General features: G+C 45.7%; 1 protein-coding gene across 1 annotated transcript in view; it reads left to right on the top strand.

Annotated features, from left to right (window-relative positions):
* Positions 1 to 551: 551 nt before the first annotated feature.
* The window catches only part of LOC139050330 (sodium/iodide cotransporter-like), a 47,046-nt gene continuing 21,802 nt past the window's right edge, over positions 552 to 25,795 (top strand). The window contains exons 1-8 of the mRNA XM_070526565.1: positions 552 to 614; positions 5,432 to 5,692; positions 6,973 to 7,038; positions 9,451 to 9,502; positions 12,270 to 12,337; positions 14,004 to 14,161; positions 17,393 to 17,533; positions 19,009 to 19,138. Of these exons, the coding sequence (XP_070382666.1) occupies positions 552 to 614; positions 5,432 to 5,692; positions 6,973 to 7,038; positions 9,451 to 9,502; positions 12,270 to 12,337; positions 14,004 to 14,161; positions 17,393 to 17,533; positions 19,009 to 19,138 (939 nt within the window). The remainder of the gene's footprint in view (positions 615 to 5,431; positions 5,693 to 6,972; positions 7,039 to 9,450; positions 9,503 to 12,269; positions 12,338 to 14,003; positions 14,162 to 17,392; positions 17,534 to 19,008; positions 19,139 to 25,795) is intronic.

A 25,795-nucleotide genomic window follows, 5' to 3' on the forward strand; every position in this document is an offset into this window, starting at 1 on the left:
CAAGCCTGCTATGGATGAACAAGGTCGGCTGCAACGCGACTAGCCCGAGGGCGTTATGTCTGGTGTAGGTATCTGGGCGTGCGGCCGTTATCGCATGACGGCGGAAATGCGTCCTGCTGGCGCGGTGCCGAAGCGATAAAGCGTCTAAGGAGACGAAAGAGAACAAGAACATAGCTTTATTTTTGATGCTAGCAATGGACAAGAGAGCTGGCAGCCTGCCGACGGAGTGGAATGGGGTTGGGTGGGGAAGCGGCGTTACGGCCGGAATGATTTTCCAGTGACCATCAATCCAAAAAGCGCCCTTTGATTATAATGCTTGTTCGAAGAGGCCAGCATCTGCTGCAATGCAGATTTGGCATCTCATAGGCATATTATCCGAGGCATTCTTGGTCATGGTATCAGGCGTCGAGTTGCAGAGGTGTGTTATTCTTTTCTTTTACGTTCTTTAATGTTGTGATTGGTGTCCGGTATACTTGATCCTTGACATAGGCCTAGAGAAAGAAATCGATTGAATTTAAGTCTGGCGACCATGCCAGCCAAGCAATGGGCCCATGCCGTCCAATCCACTGCTGCGGGAGTACTTCATGCAGCCAGTTGAAAGCTTTGCTGCTGCCGTGCGCGGGAGCATGCTAATACCAAATATTCATGTTGCGAGCCGATGAAACTTCGCAAAGAAAATCCTCAAGCGCCCCATCAAGGATGTCCTTGACGTAGTTTTTGCCTGTAAGCCTGTTGTCAAAAAAAGAAAAAAAAACACGGTGCCAATGATGGTACCAGCGTAAATTCCACACCACACATATTGGTCATGCGTCTTCAAAAAACATGCAATGCTGAAACTATTGCACGGTTCCTTCTTATTATATTTCGTGCCTCGTTACTTGCTGGAAAATTACCGGATGACTGGAAGATAGCCAGAGTTGTACCCGTATTCAAGAAGGGCGACTGTTGATTGTTAGAAAATTACCGTCCCATATCATTGACATCCTCTTATTGTAAACTAATTGAACATATTGTTGCGGATAAGATTAACGCATTTCTAGATGAAAAATCCCGTACTGTATAATTTTCAACACGGTTTAGAAAAGGTTATTCAACAGTTACACAGCTTGTCACCGTAATTCATTCACTCGCCTCATGTCTTGATAAAATTGGTCAAATTGATGCTGTATTTTGTGATTTAAGCAAAGCCTTCGATACACTTCCACATGGCAAACTAATACTAAAACTTGGACGTCTTGAGCTTCCAGAAATATTGATCGCATAGATAACTAGCTACCCCAAAAATTGCCGCCAGCTTATGGAAAATAATAAGCATCAGTCTGCCTGTCTTCCGGTAAACTGTCAACTTTGAAGTTCCTCAAGGATGTGTGCTAGGACGATTGCTCCTTTTACTTTACATAAATAATATTACTACTGCAATTCATTCCGGTAGTGCAAATGAGGTTGTTTGCGACCGACTGTGTGGTTTTTAGAGAAATCACTTCAACAAATGTTCAAATGGATCTAAATACTTCTCTTGCTGGCATTATAGATTGGCGCAAGATGCGGGGTCTACAGCTTCAATTAATCAATCAATCAATTAATCAATTAATCCTGCATGCTATCTGTCCAGTTCAACGTCTAGGCTTTCTCGACACCATCATCCGAATTCACTAACACCTTATTTTGCACGGACGGAGTTATTCAAGTATTCTTTTTTTCCCGAAGTCTAGCACACTGGAATAACCCGTTGTTGCCTGTTTCAATTGATTGACGCATTGTATTACTGGTATGTGTTAGCACCCTTCTTGACTGATTCATGCATTGTATTACAGTTGTGTTTTACCACCCTGCTTGGACCTGAACGAGGTCTGCAGTATGACGTAAATAAAATACCATAATAATAAGTAAATCCCAGTGAGGGTTTTTGTCACTCCAATAGTGAGCGTTGTGGATGTTCACTTGGGCATTAGGTGAGAAAGTAGCTTCATCGGTCCCCAGTATTTTGCTGACAAAGCCTGGGTCCTCTTCCATCTTGATTGTAATCCAGTTTGCAAATTCCTTTCGATTTTAGAGATCGCAGGGCTCGAACATCTGGTGCGGCTGAATGTGGTACGGATGAAGTTGCCTCTTCTTAAGTACTCTCCACACTGAAGACTTTGTGTGTGTGTAGTGTTTTTATTTTTTTAAATAATTCTCTCACCTTTCGCATCCCCTTGCCCCTCCCCCAGTACAGGGTAGCCAACCGGAGATAATATCTGGTTAAACTCCCTGTCATTCCTTTGCCTTTCTCTCTCTCTGTCTCTTTCGACACTTCAGCTTTAGCATCCACACTACGAACACTTGCATGTGGGTCTGAAGTAGACTTTAACAGGATATCTGTCTCCACGTCCTCGCCCAAGATTGAAGATTTATGTCGTTTGTACGTAAAAGTCCCAGGCTGTCTCAGCGTTTGATGTGCACGCACAATATTATTTGAGCTTGGACGCGTAACTGGATGCCAGCATTGAAATGGCTCAGATGCGCGCCTTCTATGTCGACTTGGCGCAACTAGAGCCAAAACCATATCCGCTCTTTCCTCATTGTAGAAAGCCATATCTGCTTCTAAACGTTGGTCACAGCCAAATACCGTTGCTCTGGAAAACACGTAGGGACACGGGCGCCTGAGGAGCACTGGATATAGTGCAGTTCGCTGGGATTGGTTCAGACGAGTCACATACATGAGGTATGATCTAAATCCGGTAAACTGGAACAGCCTGCGGGCGCACTCTCTCAGGGACTGACGCGCCGGTCACGGTGCACAAGTGTGAAGCCAGGCACGGCCACCCCATACTGCGACCACGAAGCGATGCGCACGTGATGGGTGCTAGATCCAAAAAAAGAACGCCTGGTAAGCAGTAAGTGGGAAAAGGAGAGCACACGGCGCCTGTGCGCAAAAGCGTCATCGTCTGAAGACATGCGTAATCTTCCTCGAATATAGCCAAGGTTTTTTTACGACTAGTTAGTTTTGTCCCTGCGTGATTTATCCGCTGTTAGTCGAGCCCTAAGGTTTAAAGTTGTAGCAACATCGTTCAATTCGAAAACTACTACAAGTTCATTTGTGTACAAAGGCAAAATTGAAGCATCCGTCATCGCCTTCCATCGTTCCCACGCGCTTCGCCCCTTCCTTCTTTGAAGCGCAATCAAAATGCTGCTTTCGTCTTTTCTCTTTGGTGGCCTTAGACGCTTTATCGCTCCAGCAACGCTCGGCCAGCAGTATGCATTTGCAGCGTCATGCGATAACAGCCGCATGTCCAGATACCCACACCAGGCGCAACGCCCTGTCGCGGGCCAGTCTCGCTGCAGCCGACCTTGTTCATCCATAGCACGCTTGAGAGCAGCATAGAAACACAGAAACATAGCAGCATAGTACGCAGGCTCCCCATCACGTGGTGTTTTTTTCATATTTGGCGGGCTTTCTTTGGAACGCGGAAAAAAGGACCACGTGAGATATATTGCGTGGAAGCAATTTATTGGGAGGTTTCTCAAGGTGTTTCACAACTTTGCGTATGACACTTGGGGTCTCCAGCCAATACTTAAAATGTGGATTAACTAAACATCACTTATCCGAGAGTCAAGGGGCAAATAAAAAATAGCCTGAATAGCTCTAGGTGAGTGCCAACATTATGCAATTGGTTCAACACGCTTCTGGGGTGCTTCTCATTTTTAAAACTTTGGCTCAAGTTATGTGGGCCAACCTGTATACACGACAGTGGTTGAGTAGTTAACTGACTTGGATTGGTGTGGCACTACGAACTAAATTCTTCTATCATGAACTGATTGAACCATTTCTTCTCTGGTTTTCAAATATCTACGTAGAAGTCTCAGGCGAATATCACAGGGTAAGTGTCCACACGGCTATTCCATGCAATTTGCGTGGCCACGAACTTATTCATATCACATTTGGGTTTGCTTGGAGATATTGTGTCATTGTGATATCCACAGTGGACATTACAATGACACTGCCTCGTGATCGTGAGCCAATATGCTGCTCACAAAGGATTCCAGTATACGCATCAACTGGAAACAATGGATCCCGATTTATTTATTTCATTTATTATTTATTAATGTTATTATTATTAAGGGCGGAGTGCTCGAAGAATGCCTCACCTCAGCCGTGGATCGGCCTAGCATTGCACTATCGCCGGGATCGGACCACGCTCACCTTGTTTATTGTTGATTCAATAACCCCAAAAATACATGAAAATCTTCATTCATTCATTTCACTTAACATCGTTAGGCGCGCAGTGCATGAAGCGTGCTTCACTTCTGCCACAGGTTGCCAGGGTACTGCACAATATCCGGGATCAGCACATGCTCAGCTTATTTATTGTGGCCGCACGGGCGCGAAAAATGCATTGAACCCTAGCTTGATATACCTTCGCTGTAAAAACATTCTGTCATCATCCGAGCACACACACCAAGAACCGCTGCATGGGCTTGAACATGCTCACATAATATAGTGCTCAAGATGTTTTGCCAATGGCTTCAACGCATTCAGAATAATAAAGAAGCAAATTAGCACAATAGAGTGGCATACTTCAATAATTATATTCTACGACTGTTTAGAGAGCGGCGTTATTTAAAAAATCCAGCACAAATACTGTTTTTTTATTATTCTAGGATCATAGTCATAGGTGTCATAATGTATTAGCATCATCTAAAAAGGAAACGATGGTTCCCCTGTTTTTAGGACGAAGCAAAAAATGTATTTGGTGTACAGACCCACAGCAGCTTGAGAGGGGATGAGGTCGCCCGGAATAATCAAATGCACTTCGGGATGAATGCCGCAGAAGTGGCCCTTGAGAAAGCGCTCCGCCTCATGTGGACATCCCCGTGGCCAGCAGGCGAATTCAACGCCTGCACGAAGATTCCTAACTGCCCTGACATGCACACTTACCTTTTTTTTCTGCTCAGGTTGTCCTTCTTTGCAAAGAAGGCACATGTACAATATGATACACTTTTGAAGAAGCAGAGCACCGAAGAATCGATCACACATTGTTAACTCGAGCATGTCCTCGTATGCGTCGGTAAATTGTATGGTAAAAAATAAATGACTGAGTAATAGTTATATTTTATCGACAGTTGAATGACATCTTAGTTGAAATCAAGAAAAAGAAATGGGCGTGGGCAGGACATTTAATGAGGAGGGAGGATAACCGATGGTCATTAAGGGTTACGGACTGGATCCCAAGGGAAGGGAAGCGTAGCAGGGGGCGGCAGAAAGTTAGGTGGGTGGATGAGATTAAGAAGTTTGCAGGGACGGCATGGCCACAATTAGTACATGACCGGGCTTGTTGGAGAAGGATGGGAGAGGCCTTTGCCCTGCAGTGGGCGTAACCAGGCTGATGATGATGATGATTGACAGTACTGAACCGTACTCTCAGCAAATCTTCATTCTTCTCGATGAAAGGTGCCGGCTGGCGACCGCAGCGGAACGTCGGCCATTCTGGACGCATTTCTGGGTGGTCGCAGTTTGCCGGCTACCGCACTAGCCGTGTCCGTGCTTGCATCAGTGGCCTCCTCAGCGAGTGTGGTGAGCTTCGTGGGCCACTACTACGCGTACGGATTCCACGTCGAGTGGACACTGGCGGCGATTCCGCTTGCTGCTGCCACGTGTTCGCTCGTCCTCGTTCCCCTTCTCTACGATCTGCAAGTGGCGTCTGTTTTTCAGGTTAGTCCCAGCCACGTAGTGTGTCTCTGCGTTCATGAGTTCTGCTTGGAATTTTGCGAGCACCATTCCATGTATTTTTTTCGCTTAATAACACTTGGCAGAAAAAGGTTATTGATGGCTTCTGCTTTATAGGGTTAAAGGATTAGTGTTAAATGGATAATTGCGCGAAACTCGTCAATGAGTTGCGTGTGTTTGTCGTGGAACTGAACATTCGTAGGCAAACGTGCATGGCGCACGTGACACAAAATTATTCTTTATTTTACAATTGAGAAACAGGTTTCAAATAACGACTTTCGAGGTTTCCCACTTTTTAAAAAAAAAGACGTGCCTAATATTTCTGAGCTGTCATGTTATTTCAGCTGTTAACATTTTCATCTGGCAGAGACGGCGCCATTGGGCTTCGAAGGAAAAATGTTCCAACATTATCAAACAAGAGTTTCAGTTTTTGTTTACTGTTATTCTTTATGCGATAACAATAAGAATAACTGCAAGTAGGTGTGAGCAATATTACACATCTTTCTGAAGTTTTATTATTCAATGGGCGCCTACTGCTCGGATGCTTTAAGTCCACAGAAAAGGGTTTACGCCAACTAGCTATCAGTTATTAACATGCAGCGAAAAAAAAGGACTGTAAATCGTTCTCTTTAACATTACAATTTTTTTAGCACATGCAAGTGATACTGGTGGTCGCTTTTTCTCTATCTACCTAATATTTTAAATTCGTGCTTTGTAGCAAAAACACCCAGTAAGTTCAATACAAGTTTCGCACTAATACATTTCTCTAAGTACATCCTATGATGAGCCACTTTTATATTAACATGCCTACACATTTGTGTTCCGCATCCTTAAGTGTTGCATCTCTTGCATTCTTGGCAAGTCCTATGCAGGCGCTTTATTGGTACGTTTATATCAAATAAAACTGCTGCTATATCGGAATGTATGACTTCTAAGTTCTCAATATATCCCACACATTCTTGCTCAATGCACAGAAAATTACTACTGTACCAGCACCACAAACACATCTATAACGGGAACCAGTAAAGCAATGAACTCGAGCAGGGTTTGGGTCAAATTACCTTGTAGAATTCATGTTTTGAATTTGCAGTGTCGCACGCACGTCCCTTAGATACGTTGGCTTGACAAGAGTATTTTATTTCAAGGATAACACTTCAAATATAGATGTCTAAAACAGTGCGCGTTACAGAGCGTAACAAAGTGCCGTCGTGCTGAACTATTATTTATGAATGGCGGATCGGTCTTTCTTTTTTTTGTAATTACAGTACCTACGCATGCGCTTCGACAACACAGTGGGCATCACTGCCTGCGTCGTCTACTTCATCCTCAGTGTGAGCACAAATTTCCTGCTTGTCTCGACAGCAGTCTCGCGACGCATCTTAAGGGAAGCATCACTGAAAAGAACAGTATAAACCCAACGTTTTCAAGAACACTCTGTTCTTTCTATGCTTCGTGGCTATTTCCCTTTTCTCAATGTGTTTTGGACCAATCTGCCACCCGAGAATCACATGACACTGAAGCTGCTGACGAAGGCAGGGTAAACCATCCTGAAGTCACGCCTGTATAACACGTGCAACGTTTTCAGTGGTCTCAATTTACGCTTTAGTGTCTGTGCGCTCTTTAAGTGTGATCTCGTCTGGCCTAGTTTATTTATTAGGTCAAGAAATGTAGTTTCGCCCTAAGTGAGACGCATTGACGGCTATATTAGGGTATAACAATCTTACACCATCTAAGTCTCGTAGATTTACGGGGGAATTTACTATAGTGCCGTAAACGAACACGCCCAAGGAGACACATAACCCGGTCCGGTGTAACGTAAGACCGTTTCAATGCGTTTTCATGGCAAATCCGCCTTTGGCCCTCCGTGGTACGTGAAGATAGCTTAACCGCCACCCACATACTTCGGAACCGGGCCATTATAACCTGCCACGGAGGGCTACTGGCGGATTTGTAGTAACAACAGATTAAAATAGTTTTACGTTGTACCAGCCCAAAGCTCACATGATGACTGCGAGCAGTCGTGGTCACAACTCTGGCAGGAGGAATGCCAGCACCGGGGTGAGCGCGGGAGCCTCGAACAACGAGTGTTACCTCCTGCACTTGACGTTGCCTTTTAATTTTGCTCCTCCACCGAAAAGCTCAGCATAATACGTGACCCACACGAATAGGCGTGCCAGAAAACAGCACGCACCGGGACCCCGCTGCTTTCGTCGCGTTAACTCCTCGTCCTCACTGGAGGGATGCAAAACTATCGATTGCATAATCCATAATATCGGCAGCTTTTTCGCTATAAAACTAAATTTCGCCATCAATAGCGCCCAATAAATTAGTGTTGACAGCAAATTACTGATCGCCATAGTATTATGGGGCACACTATATCGATAGTAATATTGATAGTGTTTAAAATCACGCGATGTACCGCACGTATAACCTTCCACACGAAACTTGGCGATGTTTTCCCTGTTCTGCATTTGCCTAAACTGAGTGTTACTGATGATAAGTTATCGAAAAAAAAACTAGAATGGCGAAAAAAATATTATCCGCCGTTATGTCAGTAGCGAACCACCGCAATACTAACAATAGCACTACCAGATATTGTTTTTGTTACATTATCGATAGTTAGCAAAATATGGTAATTCTATTGATATCGCTGTCGATAGCAATATCATCGGTAGTATTTTTTACACTATCTCAGTATTTACACTATCACAATGCTATTGACAGAACTGATAGGCAATTTACCGATAGGTCTGCATCAGTGTGCCGTACTTGCACTGTATGCTAACTCTCGCAACCACTGCCGATCACGTGACCTGCAATGACCAGCGCGTCGCCTGCGCATACACCGACTCACCCACGAAAGCACAGCGGAAGTAACGCCGCGATGGTTCCTGGAGTACCCGTTGTCGCAAGAAAACGCTGTAAGGGGTGAGCGCGTGAGTATTAAAAAATGCTAACCTCACAATGATAGCATCGTGTCAATAATAAGTAGTATGGATATTACGTTTTGAAAGCCATTATCTGGGCTTTTTTCTGAAACCCGCCATTGAGACTACGCTGCCGCTTGGGGGTTGTAAGTTCTGGATTTTTTTTTCAGTTTAGAACGTAACAGACTTCTAAAATGCAAGCCCTGATTTCCTTGCGTTGTCCAAGTGCAACGAAGATTTGGCAGTGAACAACAGCATGAAATAACCTGTTTAGTGCAGCCAAACTTGAATGTCGGTGTGGCCTGATTTTTTGTGAACAGCCCATTGCAATATTTAGGCCAGTCCGTTTGATAATATTAGGCGCGAAAATTTTACATTGAATGTGGTGTCGCAGTTAGCCTTTCTAAGCGACAGTGATTTTCGGAATTTAATTCTTACTCTTTATAATTAGCACTCGTAAACGACAAAATCACCACGACCGCAGAAGGTGAAGGCTGCCCTTAGATGCGCGCGAAGAACGTGGAGAGAAAGACAAGACAGCTGGAACCGTGATTTAGATGGTCACACCTGTTGTTTAACTGATAATTTTCTTATTGGGTCTGCTCAAAATATTACACGGCACTCAATCAACGGCCATCAAAGAATATAATTGCAAAATGGAAGTGCTGTTTGCTTGCATTGGTGATGAAACGAGTACCTCGGCCAAGCATCTACAAAATATTCGACCATTAAGGAACGAGCTTGTACATCATGTACACCTGTCATGCGCACGGTAAATAATTGATAATATATGGCCTGATCTTTTGTTCATCGCAGCAAAGCGTCGGCGCTATCGCAATGTTCAGCTCTGCCATTGCAGTGTCCACAAGTGAGTATACTTATTACCAAGTTATGGCTATGTACTCGAGAAGCAACGGGAAAAAAGCCTCACTTATTCGTTGTGTTCGCTGCATACTATCCAACAACGTTTGATGTGTCCGGTTAGAGATATTACATAGTGTAGTCCTACATAAATGCAGTGGCAGTGTCGTTTAAAGCGTGGTGTGCTAAACTTTAGACATGCACTGTAGTCTGTTTCGCTTTATCTCTGCACTAAAAAAAAAAAACGTTTTCGATGCAGTAACGATGACCAACATGAAACAAAAATTTCTTGCGTCAAAAAGAAGGAAATGGTAAAATGTTCTGAAGTTTCCCCGCTGTTCTCAAGACTTCAATCAGATTTGAGATACCTGCAGCAAGTTCCCCAGAAGACAGGGCCTGACTTGGTACCTAATATTTTAACAAGTTACTTACCAATTTTATACACCCTTTCCTAAAAACACCCTATTGAGACACACGTGTTTGCCCGAGGAATACCGGTGTATATAAATGCCTTGCACGTCTCTAGTCGAGTAGCCTTGCCAAAAACACGTCGCCGTGCATGCGCAGGGAATGAGAAACAACAGGTTTTTAATTTCCTCGGCTATGTCTGTCAGCTGTGCTCATACATTTTGTATTTCATTTATGAAAAGGGGTAGTTGTAATGGGAAAGCCTCGCGTAATGTTCAAATGGCCTGCGACGAAAGGTTTTGGGGATACCTCTCGGATCGCAAGTCACAAAGCGTGGTATGCGTATTTTAAAACTGTTTTCGATTTGTCTCTGAGAAAACGACGACGAAGTTTCCCTGCTAAGGTGGCTGCTCATCGCTCCTGTGAAAAATCTCGACTTCCGCGTAAATACGTTCCATACATCAAGAGATTGGACCCGAAGACATCTGAGGACGCTGCGAATGCTCGTGCGCAGTCTGGTGTTTTGACATTCAGCGAATGTCACTCCATCGGCTCTGCAGCTGAATTGTACATCGGGACTAGGCCTAGTGCCTCCGGTGACGCGCTGGCGGCGGTAGATTCGCCGGAGCCGCTCGTCTCGACGGCATTTCCGGCTGCGCAATTGACACGTGATCCTGGATCGCAGCTGCTGCTTCCTGCTCCAAGTCCTTCGGCTACAGCCCACCCATCGCCTTCCCAAAATGCACATCAGACCGTGAGTGATCTGCCCTCAGGGCGGAGCCCGGCGATGGCTTCCCAGACACCGATCGGGAATGGGGCTCCAGTTGTTGTGCGTGACGAAACGAGTACCCCAATGGACTTGTCTTCTGCGCTACCATCTGTGCCGTCGGCCTCCCGTGGTTCTCAGAAGCGTCCTTAGGAGCAATCTGCACCAGATTCGAGCGCAGCCAACAGCAGCTCCCAAGGCATGCGTTCCTGTCTAACGACTGACCAGCCAGTTGTGTCGACACCGGGCTCGGTTTGCTATAAAGCAACCATTAAAGCTCTGGCCTCCACAAGCCTTACGGAGATTCCGATCAGGATTATTCAGGCGAATCTCGACGCTTGTCTTGGCACCACAAGCTCCTATTAGTTACAGTTAATACACTGACTCAATAATGGCGGCAATGTAGTTGTACTACAGCACATTATAGCAGAACGAGCGGCTACCTATGTGTCATCCTCACTTCCAGTTAGCCAGAAGAGACTGTGTTATCCTGGTTGATTCTCCACTGTCGAGTAGTGTAACTGAAATTGTTTTCTACCAATAATAAAATACACATCAGTGCGTATCACATGCAAAACTGTGAAGCATTTTTTAACCTTTCGAGCTGTACACGCCAGTAATGTCTTTGCAAGGAAGCTTAACATTCCAATTTAGACTGTACTCATATTTTAGGCCCTGCGTTAATTCGCGATTGTGTGCCAGAACTTTAATCAAACAGCAAGAAGTTAATGGTACCAGGAGGATCAGTAGGAGGCTCCATTGAATTGTGAGGAGGCCTTGAGTAACAGGGAGAGGATACTTACCTAAACGAATTATTCCGTGAATCAAGGATTTAGCCTCGCATCCCCCCTTTGACAGGGGGGATGCGAGGACTAAAAGACGCAATGGCTGGACAACGGGTTCCGAATCCCATCAGTTGCATTGCGCTTGGAAGAAATTATTTCCCTCGAAATTTCGATATCTTCAACGCTAGGAGTGATTTGCCATGTAACTTTTTATGTTTCAAATGTGAAAGCAAGATTACAGTCACAACAATACCTTCTAGGTATCTACACGTGCGGTTTGTAAGCTGCTGGACTGCATTAGCGGAATTTTTTAAAAATTTATGCTGCAGCTCGCTTAGACGACTGATTGACCATTGAAACGCGATTGAGCACAAAATGTTCGATTGAGCATAAAAAAGGAGCCTAGGTTGAGTACGAGAAACATACTTTATTTTTGTACTTTATGGTACTGCTAAAACACGAATCTGCAGTTGAATCCGAACAGTTTCACATAAAGATAAAGAGCAAGTAATAAACTGTCGTTCAATAGGGGCTTGAGCCGGGCGACATTTCTGACAACACTTGCCTTCGTCGGGTCAGTGGGGGTTAGGCCTCTAGCCAGGCAATATGTGTAGTGACTGCACCGCGCTGGTAACGTATTCGTGTTGCTGGCACTTTACTTATCAATCATTAGAAATTGATGGTTCGAGGATGATTACAAGGTCGAAGATTAAACCTTCTCGAAGTCTAAATTTGTGGTAGGCCGAACAAACTCTTTCAGAACTGACGCACAATATTATTGGCTACAAATTAAAAATTGTTTCTTCTTGTTTTAGTGTTTCCTGTTTCCCTTGTCTACTCGAACATTGCAATTGGTTTGGCAGGAACAATTTATACCGCTCTGGTAAGTACACGAATTATATATGCGCTGATGTTTTCGAGTTACAAAAAGGCGTGGCAAGCTTTCTTAGCCATATAAACTTCACAATGTCAATAACATTTAAAAAAGGGCATTTGGAAATTTTATTACACTTTTTAGAGCACTGCATTATGCAGCAACTGACATAGACTGCTAATATAAAAAAGATGGTCATGACAATGAGTTTTCGACGTTAAACGCTCAAATGTGTAGCTTTACAAGCGCCGGTATTAGGCTCCCTCACTTCTAAACAATAGAACATTGGAGTAATTTGAGGGTACGACGCACGGTACAAGTATGCGAAGTATATGATAGTTATAATGTCGGGTCCTCTTTAAGCGTGCGATTAAACGTGCATCTTCTCTTCGCGCCATCACGATCGCTAGCGAATAGGACATGTAATGAACCTTCCATAATTATAATATGCATAGTAATCAAACAGTTATTGAGGAATCTGCTGAGTATGACTAACTGCTCCATATGGCTTCATAGATTATCAAAAGGCATTTGATTTAGTTGAGTTACCATCCGTCAGGCACTGCGTAATTAAGGAACAGAGGAAGCACATGTGAATAGCTCATAAAATATTTACAGAGATACCTGAAATCTCCACAAGAAATGTGGAACAATAACTATCAAGAAAGAATGAAGAAATGAAACATTCTATTCACTGCTATTCACTGCACGCTCAGAAGTATTCAAGCTATTGCACTTAGAAGGATTACAAGTCTCAACAACCTTAGCTTTGTAGATAACGTGGCTCTCGTCAGAGATGATCGGGACCAATGGCAATAAATTGTTGTGAACCTTAACCATGGAGATCTAAGAGTACGGCTGCAGAATAATATGCAGAAGACAAAGGTAATGTTCTATAACCTGTCAAGAGGAGAATAATTCGTGATTGGGAGTCAGCCTCTAGAATGTGTGAAGGGCTGCATTTATCTAGGTGAATTACTCGAATGGAATCTGGACCATGGGACAGAAAATGCTACATAATAATAAAAATATTTCTGAGTGAACACGGCACCCATTGAAATATATTGGCCAGGAGCTTGCCGCTGTCGTGGAAAAGTCTACAATCCTTGCATTCAACCTGCATTAACATGTAGGGCGAGAACTTGGAGGTTAAAAAGCAAGCTTCAGAACTGGTTACATCCCGCGCAAACAGCAATGAAAGGAAAAACTTTAGGTGTAACATTTAGACAGGAAGAGATCGGTGTAGATCAGAGAGCGAACGGCGGTGCCCATTACTCTAGTTAATACTAGGAGAAAAAGTGGAGCTGGGCAGGCTATCTAATGCTTATGGCATATAATCAGTGGTCTATTAGAGTAGCACAATGGCTGCCAAGAAGAAGAACAGTACTGTCGAGGACAGCAGAAAATTACGTGGCACGATGAAATCAGGACAATTTCAGGACATAGCTTGGAATCATCCAGTGCAAGAGAACAGTAATTGGAGATCGCTGGGGGAGGCTTTTGTCCGGATGTGGACATAAACGAAACGCGGATGATCATGAGTTATTGACTGTAAACGTTGTCGAATCTTGCCAGGTTTTGCTTAAACCAGGAACAAAAGATTCGGAAAGGCAGTGCTTCTTTGTGATTTTGCAACAGCATTGCCGTCTTTTTCTTTCTCACTGTTTCGCACAAGGGAGGTCTTCGTGGAGTTGTTTGGGCTGACTGCGCTCAAGCTGCTGTCATGGTTATGTCACCCATTGTCATCATTGGAAAAGTGGTATACGATGCGACCACTGCGACACCCCCCCTCCGACCCATGAGCGATACAAACATAACAGACTTTGCGTTCCGGTGAGTCTCGAGGGCATAATTAGCATGAAATAAAATGAAGTATCCCTCTGGCTGTCGTGCATGAGCACCTATCAGAGCGAAATTCTGCCTATGCGGTTTCCGAGGAGGTACGTTGGTGAAGCAACTTGTTACTACCGCACTTTTCGTGGCAACGACAGGAGTTATCACGCTACTTCCACTAAGTGCGACCTAAAGTTGCTTTTAGTAATCACTTATTACAGCAGTTTGTATAAACAACGGGGGACAATCGTAAATATAAGAAAATATCTGAAGGCTTCTAGGCAGAAATGTGGTTCATTATTGAACTGTCAGCTTGAAGGCGTGTGGTTTATGCAGCGAGGATATGTAGCTACCTTTTTTTTGGGGGGAGACACATGGTGCCACATGTTGCGTCATGTGTCTCTAGCACGAGACATATGATGCGATTTCGCGTGCGACTGCTCGCATTACCAGCCCCGCCGGGCTGACCCAACAGGTTCCGACAGCACGCGGCGTCGTATCGGACACCGCACATGTGACGAATTTGATGAATGAGTTCGTGCAGCTGCCTAATCACGCTGCCTTAATAATCACGCCTATATCCGTAGTGAATGACAGTGCTGGCAGTCTGTGTGCTTCATGGTCACGTGGTGCGCAAGAATAGATGTGGCGCATTCGGCGGAGCGGAGCCAGCGAGCCTAGGGTGTCTCAATGTCCTCCTCTGCCGCCGTGTCCTTCAGGATGGCGACAACTGCGTCATCTACTAGGGCGCGTGTTGAGCTCAATGTCACTGGACAGCACCGTGCACCTACCGTGGGAACACGAGATGGCCTTTCTTTGCGGGCAGGTGCTGGTGCAAGGTATAACTATGCTATAGCCTTCTGAAAAGGCGCAAAGTTTGACGTATTGCGATTCAGGATATTTGCCTATCATTCGCTTTCTTTCTTCTTTTTTAGTAGCCTGGGAGGCAGCTCCTAAAATACAGAAAGAATTGTGAGTGCAACGTTGGTTGGGTAGAGAAAATACGGGGAATGCGGGAGATGGAAATTCAAGAAGATAAAAGGAAGAACAAGCTGAAAGTAGCACCCACCTTTCGACAAGTGGACTTGTCTTTTTCAAGGCGACATATGCTCTCCTCGGCACACTATGTATAGGACGGTTCTGCTAAATTGGGGAGAGGGTAAAGTGGGTAAGCGGTTGTAGCGACCAGAGGGTGTATTAGTAGTGAGTGTGTAGAATTGAAAAGAAAGAAGATGTGCTACTGAACGTCGGTGGAGGAATGCGAGGTAGCGCCGTGTGTCAGCTGGTTGATGTGCCAATGTACGGTCCTCTTTTCGTAGAAGGGGCCTAGACGACGAGGGGGGGAGGTGGTGGTATTATCTGCTCCGCTGGATGTCAGTGAACTATCGTTTCTCTGAAAAAGAGAGTACATGTAGCGGCGGAAAATAGGGCACCTGAAAATGACTATATATATATATATACATATATATATATATGAAGAACGATAGGCATGAATGAAAGGATGGGGAGGTGGGGTGGTTCAGATGTCATTGAACATACAATAACAAAAAATACAAAGCAACACAATGAGAAATAAGTAAGTGATGTTGCCTACAGTTTGGAATTTAGCATAGCTAATACCTTCTAAAGCTCGCTTTGATACCTTTACGCCTATTGGTTCCAATTTCTTGAACTTTTGGATGAGGTATGATTCTGTCTATTTTTCGTCTTGCGCGGAACGGAAATGTGACTGTATGATGTAGAGTTTAAGTTCATCAAAGTTTGATCTGGTTGGGTGAAATGCTCGGCAAAGGGTTTGGGAAGTTTTTTAGCTGTGCGCATGCCGATGTCCGTACAACCTGACGTTCACTGATTGTCCCGTTTCACCGATATGTTGTTTCTTACAAAAGAAGCATTCAACAATATAAATTGCAACTAACACACAACACAATATGCAACTAACACACCTTCGGTCGTTACCTCGCCCACCCGCGTTGCCCTCTCCCCACTTTAGAGGAACCGCACCTATATATGGTGTGCCAGAGAGAACATATGTCGAAACATTGGCTCCTGCTTTCATCTTGTTCTCGTTTTGCTCATCGTTTTGGTTCTGTACGTACTTCATTTCCCTGCTTTGCTTTGTGTGCTCGCTAAGGTGTTATTACTTGCTTATTATATTTGCATGTTTACTGTTCGGTATTGTGCTTTTATTATTGTAATAATTGATTAGGGGTCCCGTTGCAGTCCCTGACCGTGGGACCCTTGTCTGTGTGTTATTTATTGTAACAAACTATGTGAACGAATAATAAACTGAAACTTACCGCTTAACCTCCAATACCTTCCAGGGCATTCCGAACAAAATGAGAACCGGGAGCTTCGCCGAATCGGGAGCAGTTCCCAACGGCCTCCTATGCAGCACCTCCTCTAACTGTGACTGTGCTGTGTCGGCCGCGAATGCCCGTGTCTTCTTTTTTTTACTCTAATCTCTATGTTTTCGTGAGTGACGGCTTACGTATTTTTTCCTGATTAGCGAAGCTTATTTAGCTCCAGCTACGGTGAAAACTACGGCTTTGTGCTGGGAAAACTATGGCGCTCCCTTTTTTCCCTTCCGTCCTTCCTTGTTTGCGCCAGAGCGATCATACTTATGGTCTATTCAACAATATGAACCGACTAGCCCAGCCACATGTACTTCTGCATGGCTTTGCGTGTATTTTGTGTCCTAGACTCTGCAACTTGTTTGAGAGGAATTTTTTAATTTTTTAGGAACCACGTGTCTTTTGTCCAAGCAATAGGAAACAATAAAAAGCAAAGTGCCTTTGGCGTTGCTCTGCTAAACCCGAGGGGGTGGTATCAAATGTAGGCCATGGTGGCTGTACTTCGAGAGGGCCTAATGCAAAAAAACAAACAAACAAAGATGCCCATTGGGCGCACCTTCAAAAGTAAAGGAGCCGAAAATTATTCCTGAGTCCCCCACTACAGGGTGCGTCATATCAGACCTTGCATATTTAGGAAGAACTATTTTAGCAGCATGAGGCCCGCGTCAATGGCACTGCTACTCCTGGGGGCTTGTCGCGTTTCCTTGCGAAGCCTTTCGCACATACTAGCCTTTAGAGCTACTACGGGTCCTTCGTGCGGGTGTTGCATCCATACCGAAACAAGCGTCGTGTACAATGACTGGAATGAACCTTGAAGCTTTCCATTTGCTAGTTATCCTTAATTTATGGCGGAACAACTTCTCTCTCGTACGCAAAGGGTGACTTTGGACCTAACAAGTGACGAGAACGTCTGGAGTGGGCTGGCGGGAGCAGTGCCCTTCTGCCTCGTCCGAACTGGGTTTGACCAGATGGCGGTGCAGAGGTTTATGGCTGCGCGGACACTGCGGGATGCCAAACGGTGACTACGCCTTTCTTGGTTGAAAAGAACAAAGAAACGTCTCACTAGGATGTGCACTGAGCGTAAGACGACATGCGAAATGTCAACAGGCGCATGTTGCTGGAAAGTTAATTTACAGCTGCGCTTACGAAAACAAAGTTAAGTTCTTGCTTCTATGTGTGTGTCCATTTTGTTGCCCTTATTTATTACGCTGGGAAAAAACATTGAATTCGCAGCACCAAATGACCGAACGCTAAACCTTGGTGAGCCTCTTTCAGCAATCTTAAGCCCTTGATGCACCACTTATTTCTGTCCATTGGAAAGTTCGTTTCACTATAGCTCTTGCATTCTCATTTGTGAAATAAATGATAGAGACTCAGAATAAATTATGAATTACTATTTCTTCGGTTACAGTGGCCAACTTTCAGGATCCTAGCTCCATGCGTGAACTCTTCACAGAAACGTTCGGTATCAGAAAGTCAGTTATTGTATGTCTAGCGTACCTGGAAAGTCCCAATCTATAGGGACATAAGAAGAAGGCCCTCGTAACATATTGCGAAAGACAGCGGAAGGAGTGAAGTGATGCTCATGGCGTAATTGGAGCACAAAGTACTGGAAGTGCGGAAAGACAAACGTGATGTTAGCGGGAAAAAGCGCTCCGGTGTTTGTGCTTTTTCCCGCTGAGGTCTCGTTTGTCTTTCTGTATTTCAGTGCTTTGCACTGAAATCGCGCTATGACAGCCTATCTCATATGAGATGCGCTATGAGACGACTCGTCTGTCTCAGTCTGCACGTGTCATTGCTTGCGCTGTCATTCGCTCGTTTCGGGCAAAAGTCAGCCAACTGCACCACATAACCTGCCAACTCGTTTTTAGAAAATGCTCGTGACGTTCTCGTGACGCCTGCGGCAGAAAGGATGTGCCACATCCGCCGCCAAGGTTTGTGAGTGATGGTGCTGGATGACACTTCAGGGGTTAGTTCTAGTAGAGGCACACAAATACCCCAGAAAGTGTGTCGCAAAACGGGACCGCGGTAGCTCAAATGGTGGAGCATCGCACACTGAATGCGCAAGACGTGAAATCGTTGCCAACTTGCTGCAAGTTGTTTTTTCATCCACTTTCATTTCCATCAATTTATGTTGTTTTTAATTCAATTATTAAGCACAATTAATTTCCCCTGTGTTGTCCTTGTTGTCTTTGTAGGCTTTTTGTGATATTTTTTCATAGATATTTCGTACTTCAATTTTAACTTCGTTCAGCATTGGTTAAATGCAAGAAGCGCAATATTTTGCAAGAAGTGTTCTACTTACATAGGCAAACCTACGTGGAACTAGATGAACAGTGTCCTGATTACCTAAGTTAGCGTGCACAATTGTGCACAGAGCGCCTGCAGTAGTTAACTGATTATGTAAAACGAAGTAAGGGTGGATAATAAAGCTTAGATGGTCTTCGCAAGTTAGTCCAAAGCGCAGCTTACGAAGGTAATCTTCTTTTCCAGAATAGCCCTTGCGGGACCACTTTTCGTGCTGTTTTTCTTCATCGTGGCAGACTGCGGGGGCATAGCCATCATTTACTGGTTCAGAGACTGTGATCCACTCCTCCGTGGCGCCATCAAAAGTTACGATCAGGTGAAATTCTTGAATTAGTTACTCTACTTTCAGCACTAGCGTCATCTAAGGCACAGTATCTGTAGATAATCAGCGCAGAAAAGTGAATATGTAAATATTTATGCTAGGTCTGCTTTTGTGCCATGTTTTAGGAAAATTTAGCCAATGATGTCGAGCCATTCTAAGAGGACGCGTTGAAACGCGTGTTGCTTGTCATACAGAGGAGCCAGACACATTTTGTACTTGGCGCTTCATCCAGTCAATTTACAATATTATTTGGCTAACTTTGCACGTATTACCCTAACGGAAAAGCATGTGGTGAGAATGCAGTACAGCGTTTCAGGAAACATCTGACTTAGGAGCCTATCATTTTTCACGTTTTACGTAAATATATTTTCAGCGTACCAAAACAATCACACGCAATATTAGAAAAAAACAAAACAAACGAAATGCCCTCTTGGGTGCACCGATTACAATCTTTGAAACCCTCCGCGTAATAACAAGCCCTGCACGTAGGCTGCTCAACAGTCGCTTAAAATAGACCGTGGCTGAGACGCAGGCGTCGGCTGCGCAGCTTGTCCAAGTGATCATCATCGCCGATGCTGCGCGCACTTTCTGTAAGCCTGCTGGTGGAAAAGCGCGACTTATTTTATTAACTTTAGCTTGAGAAGCTTGACATCGTTGTTTCCCTTCCCTCTCGTCTTGCCGAATGGAACGGCTGCAAAGAAAGGCTAAAGAGACAGCTGGTGGTTGCCGATGTTCCTAGCTTGACGAGCGAAACACCTTGCGATGTTGGTTCCCAGCTCAGGGGGCCATCGCAGTGTACGGACGTGTAGCGCGCTACCACATGCCATAGTGATCCGACCAAAAAACAACGAAGACATGTCTAGCAGGCTGACGGTGCGCGAAGAGTGGAAACGGCAGTTGTAAGATCGCAAGGGCCAGCGGCTCTTGGTTCCACTCCCGACTGAGTGAGTGGCTGGCAAAATATAATTTATGGACGTCAGGCACCAACGTCGTTCTAGTTTATGCTCGCCCACAAATTCGTGACTCCGGACATCGCGCCATCGCTCTCAGCTCCTGCCCTACACTTGCCTCGGACGCTTCGTTAGGCCTAGCGTTGGCAGGAGCTCGAGACCGTGTACCTCGCACTGCGCCTTCAATGCAGTAAGCCATGGCCTCGGATTCCTCTCGTCAAGTACCGTCACCAGTGGCACCACTCCGCGAGCCCGAGGTCTCCACTCTCAAGCCGTTGCCGCCCTGCGTGCCCTGTGAATCAAGCTAAGCTGATCGTCCTGGGTCTCGCTGGCCGGCAGCGACTCCCACTGCTCCGCGCTCGAGTGTTGGATGGGGGACAATATATTGATTGCACGGCACACCCCACATAATGTGGATCCCACATTTATCCCTCATAATGTGGAATAGAGTGGCTTTCTCGGAACACCATGGGCAGCGTGAATAGCATGCCGTGGTGTGGATGTTAATGAGGAGGAGAAACTATGGGTAGATACCTGCTTGGACATGTCTCCAGCTGGTAGGTTCCTCTTTGGTGAGTGAGGGTTGGGGGAGAGTATTTTCTTCGCGTGACCTTATAATAATTTAAATTGGACAAACAGTCACACGGTACTGAAGAGGCTAACGTCACATGGTACAGGCTCACCGGCTTGCTGCCAGCGGAGCTTGTCGGAGACTGAATTCCTGCAGGCCCAGTAGCCTGACCTTCCAGTTCTCGTGCTCTGCCCTGGCGCTTTTGTTTTTGCCTCTGGTGCCACGAGAGAGCCAGTTCTTATTTTTGTGTCGGACTGTGTGCATTGTTGTTGACGGTCTGCGGGAGCAGCGGGGCGAAGGCGTGGTCGTCGTCACTGGTCGAGGTGAGTTCCTCTAGCTCATTTAGGTCCGCGAGCTGGAGCGTTTGGGGGCGGGGGTAGACGTTATAGCAGGGGCTGCATTGCTGGAGGTCGTCCGGCTTGCAGACCTGATATCGTAGGCGGTGTACCCATGGGGGTTCAGGAGGCCATGTTACGAGGCGTAGCCGGCCCTCGCCGAGGGCGCGCTAGGCCTAATTGCGAGGCTTAACGGGTCGGCGCCTGCTTCGTTCTTTTTATGCCGGTCGTAGGATGCTGAGTGACCCTACTGGGTTGAGATTGGGGCCCTCAGGACTCCGCCGATGAGGGATCGAATCTCCGGCACAGTGCCTGGGGCGATAGCGAGGTGGACTGGTCAAAATGGGTGAAGGTGGAGGAGCTGAGGTACGTGCGACCACTCAGCCATGCGGCCATGTTGAATCCCGTGGTGTACGGCGTCGACACGAGACAGATGTGCTGCTCATGAGCCTGGCTGCTCCTACCTGCCATGCGGAGTGGCGACCAGAGCCAGCAATTCGTGACACGTTTACGACCCGGGTCGTCTGCGACTCAATGTCCCAAATCTATTTCGGCGGGGAGCTTTCAGATGGGATCGAGCGGGATGAACGCGATTGCTGGTAGCCAGGTGCACCTGTGAGCAGGCTGGCGCCGAGCAGACGTGGCAGGCACATCACAACTCGGATAGCCCCGAGGCGTGTGACTTCGCCCATTATTGCACAAAGCTCTCTAATAGGCGCTGCTCCGCGTCCGTATAATAGGCGCTGCTCCGCGTCCGTCGTTTGTGTGGCCGTTTTGACTGCAAAAACTAAAGCTAAGGGGTTCGAATCTGTCTTAGGCTCCTGACGTGAGCGGGCCAGGCGTCTCATCGGCATAGAAAGTGTGTACACCGTAGACATTAAGTATAAACCCCATGAAAGCAATCTTGCGCATGACAGTGACAAGTGACGCGCTGGAGATGGCTGTCGCGTTCACTCGTCGCCCGCTAGTCGTATCCGACGCGAGCGACGACTTTAAGCGACGTCTCCCCAGTGTTAACGGTATGAGGGCAGCAAATAGGCACGTAAACTGGCGTGAGGCGTGCTTTATAATTTAAGTAGAAATCTTTTACTGTGTTACTAGCACAATATGTATCTGAAAGTCTTGTAGTAGGTTCTTAACCTTGCACGTATGAAAATTTAGTCGCTTGCTCATTCCGTGGGACAACCGGTAGTACTTGACAGATGTACGTCCAGTCAGGCTTCGCGCTATTGGCTAGTTGCTCATACAACTTCCGGAAGACGAGCGACGAATTCAAGTTTCAGAAACGAGGATCTAGCGCAAGGACGAGGATCTGTTCACGCTACTGCCTTTTTTATAACTAGTCACTGTCGCCCACATTATCACTATCATGGGGTTAGGGCTTTATACACTGCATGCTTCGTGGCCGTTCTGACCATCATCGAAGCCTCCTTTAAGACTAAGGGGAACCGATTAGTTTGGTTCTGAGTAGATGAGGATTTCCAAGAAGTATTTACTCGCGAAGTGTAGGCGAGCCTGAAGTGCACCAGTGACAGCTTTCTTTTGTGTATGGCTCGCAATGACTACGTTATCAGATGCTCAGAAGATCGTACGCAGGTACGAGCGATGTGGCGGCACAGCATAGTTCAATCATGTAGGAGAGCAGACAGTCAGGCTAGTTGGTTGAAATGCATACTGAAAAAGTCTGCGGAGACACACGAGGACATGCCGAGAAAAAGCAAGGATGGTGCTCATCCTTGTTTTTTCTCGGCTTGTTCTCCTGTCTCCGCGCAAACATTTTGATTAGATGTATATGTATATGTATATGTATATGTATATGTATATGTATATGCATATGTATAGGGGCTTCCTGTATCTTAGTACTTAATTGCGCCCACTGTGTAGGGCTCTGTTTCTTTAGGCTGTGCACGCATTTCCAATCACGGAACGAACATTTGCTGTACGCTGGTAGCCCTCCTCCTTGTTGAATTTCTGTTGTTATTTTTAGGGAAGGAAGCAAATACTTTGAATTGCGGTGAAAGAAAGTGAGCCTAGACGTTGTTCAACGCTCGATTTACCGACAGACCGCTCACACAGTAATCCTCGTACACGTTTGGTGATCAATGTACCGGCGGACCATTCTCAATTTCGCTCGGTGGCGATTAGATTGTAAATGGTTGAGGCGGGGCACCGAGGGGTAGCAGATGTGGCTCGTTGCCCCGATCAAGCGTTCTGGAATAAATTGAAGGTGCTATGCACCATCCGTTCTGCCAATATGGGTAGCGCTATAGGTGTTCCACTTCCACCTTGTATATCTATGGATATCCCTTGTAACGTCTTCTTGTAAATACCAAGTATCTTCAACGTTCATATGTGCCTGCTTCTATCCAACCGAAGCCTCCAGCGGACTTTTCGCCGCTATCCTATGAGGCGATAAGTTCTCGTCTTTCCGTCTAACTAATTTTTTCCTGTGTTCGCTATTTGACACGAGCAACTCTTTCTAACATAGCCATTCACCAAGTCGCCTGGAAAGAAGTTCTTCTAGACAACCCGTGGGAACAGAGAAGACTGTGAAACTTCGGCCTGTATTGACCGCGAATATCAGAACGTGATACTCGCAGTAAACCAGTATGGCTAACGTGCTTCATTCCATGTCACGAATATGCATAACAATTTAATGAGGAATGAATATAACGTCATGAACAGAAAACATATTGTGTAATGCACAACAGCAGTTTCACTGAAGTCTCAATATGGTGGCTGAACGAGTATTAAATCTTCGTAAAATATCACTTGAATCAACCATGGTACAACAAATTGACAACGAAAATTCAATTATCATTTATGAAAGAGATGTGAAGCTAAACATTTCGACAGAATTGCCTGTCTGATGGGGAAATCGATTAGAACTTGAGACTGACTCCAACCAAATAACTGAATTTTATTAGCCCGACGTTTCGGAGCCCATTCGGCTCCTTCTTCAGGGGGTTGTTCTTCGGGGGGTGGCGGTGTGCCGCTTTTAAAGCATCTTTTTTGAAGAAAGGAGGGGGGGAACACGGGAGGTGGGGAGACACTTCACAGACGGAAAGGTGGGGGGGAACAAAAGGAAAGGGGTGTGTGTTGTTGAGCGCTTCCATGGTGCTGGGATGACCGGTGCTGGGGGGTGTGCTCGCGAGGGTGCCCTTGATGGGAGGCGGGGGGGGGGGAGGTTACAGGGTCGCGCCGACGTTCTGTGTTGGTGAAACAAGCGGGAGTCTATCTGGCTGTGCGTCCTTTTCTTCTTTTCGTCAGGTCGCCAAGGCCGTGGACATACACCGAGGGTAGGTTGCCCTTCACGCGGTTTATGTTATTCCCCGTATTCTGAATGTGCCATGACTCCAGTAGTAGTCTCTTTCGCCAGTTCGTTTCTGTTTGAAGGATTTCAGTTTCCTTGAAAGCAATTTTGTGGTCGGCGTCTTCAGAGTGTTCAGCGCCGGCGCTGCGAATACGGTTGAATGTCCTGACGTCGTTCTCGTGCTGTCTGATCCTTTCTTTTAGATTTTTGGTTTCCCCGATGTACGACGCCGGACAGTCGGCACAACTGATTTTGTAGACGACGCCTTGAGCTTTTTCTTTAGGTGGACGATCTTTTGGTTTAGGGAGGAGGATATTGAAAGTGTTTATTGGTTTGTGCGCCACTTTGAGGCCTTCTTTTTTTAATATTCGGCTGAGCGCTTCGCTGGCACCTCTGATGTACGGGATGGACACTCGCTTCTGGGGTTGGGGAGAAGTCGACGGCTGAAGGTCCCGCATTTTGCTTCTTCTTTTTTTGTTGTCTGGTTGTTTTTCGAATGAAGTCATCTTTGTAGCCATTCCTCTTAAGTTCGTTGAGAACCGTTCTCTTTTCTTTCTTTAGATCCGATTCCGATGAGGAATGAGTTTCGGCTCGTCTGAATAAAGAATTTACAACAGATGCCTTGTGGTTTGCCGGATGGTCGGATTGGAAATGAAGATAGCGGCCTGTGTGGGTTGGTTTTCGGTAGACTGAAAATTTTAAAATGCCGTCTTTTCGTGTAACTTGTACATCTAAGAATGGGAGTGATCCGTTCTGTTCGCGCTCATATGTGAACTGTATATCCGGGTCTATGGAGTTTCTGCAAGGAGTTTCCGGGTTTAAGTGTTTCTGCAAGTTTTCGACTTGGCTCGTCTTCACGATGCAAAAACAATCATCCACGTACCTGAGGAAGACTTTTGGTTTCGGGGAAAAAGTATTTAAAGCTCTCTCCTCGATGCTCTCCATAGTCAAGTTAGCCATGGCAACGGAAATTGAGGCCCCCATAGGAGTTCCTTTAACCTGTTTGTAGTAGCTGCCTCGGAATGTGAAATAGGTATTGGACAGGCACAGTTCGAGAAGGTGGCAGATCTCGTCTACACTCAAAGGGGTTCTCTCACTGAGCATATCGTCACGTTCCAGTGCATCTCTAGTTGCGGAAACAGCCAACTTAATGGGTACTCTTGTGAACAGAGAGATTACATCAAAAGAGACCAGACATTCATCATCTTCGATACGGACTTTTGATGTGAGTTTGATGAAATTCTCGGAGTCGCGCACGTGCGATGCTGTCCTTCAGGGTGAGTGGTGATATGATCTGATGCAAGTAAGTGGATAGTGATCGTAGTGGGGAACACGAAAAGTCTACGATTGGTCGTAAGGGGATTCCGGGTTTATGGAGTTTTGGCAAGCCGTAGAAAGCTGGGGCGGATCCGTTCCTACAGATTAATTTTAGGTAGAGATTTCGAGAATTTGGGTGGTTGCGGAATATTTCAATCAGCGTCT

This window comes from Dermacentor albipictus, chromosome 10 (assembly GCF_038994185.2).
Source record: "Dermacentor albipictus isolate Rhodes 1998 colony chromosome 10, USDA_Dalb.pri_finalv2, whole genome shotgun sequence".
NCBI classification, from domain to species: domain Eukaryota; kingdom Metazoa; phylum Arthropoda; class Arachnida; order Ixodida; family Ixodidae; genus Dermacentor; species Dermacentor albipictus.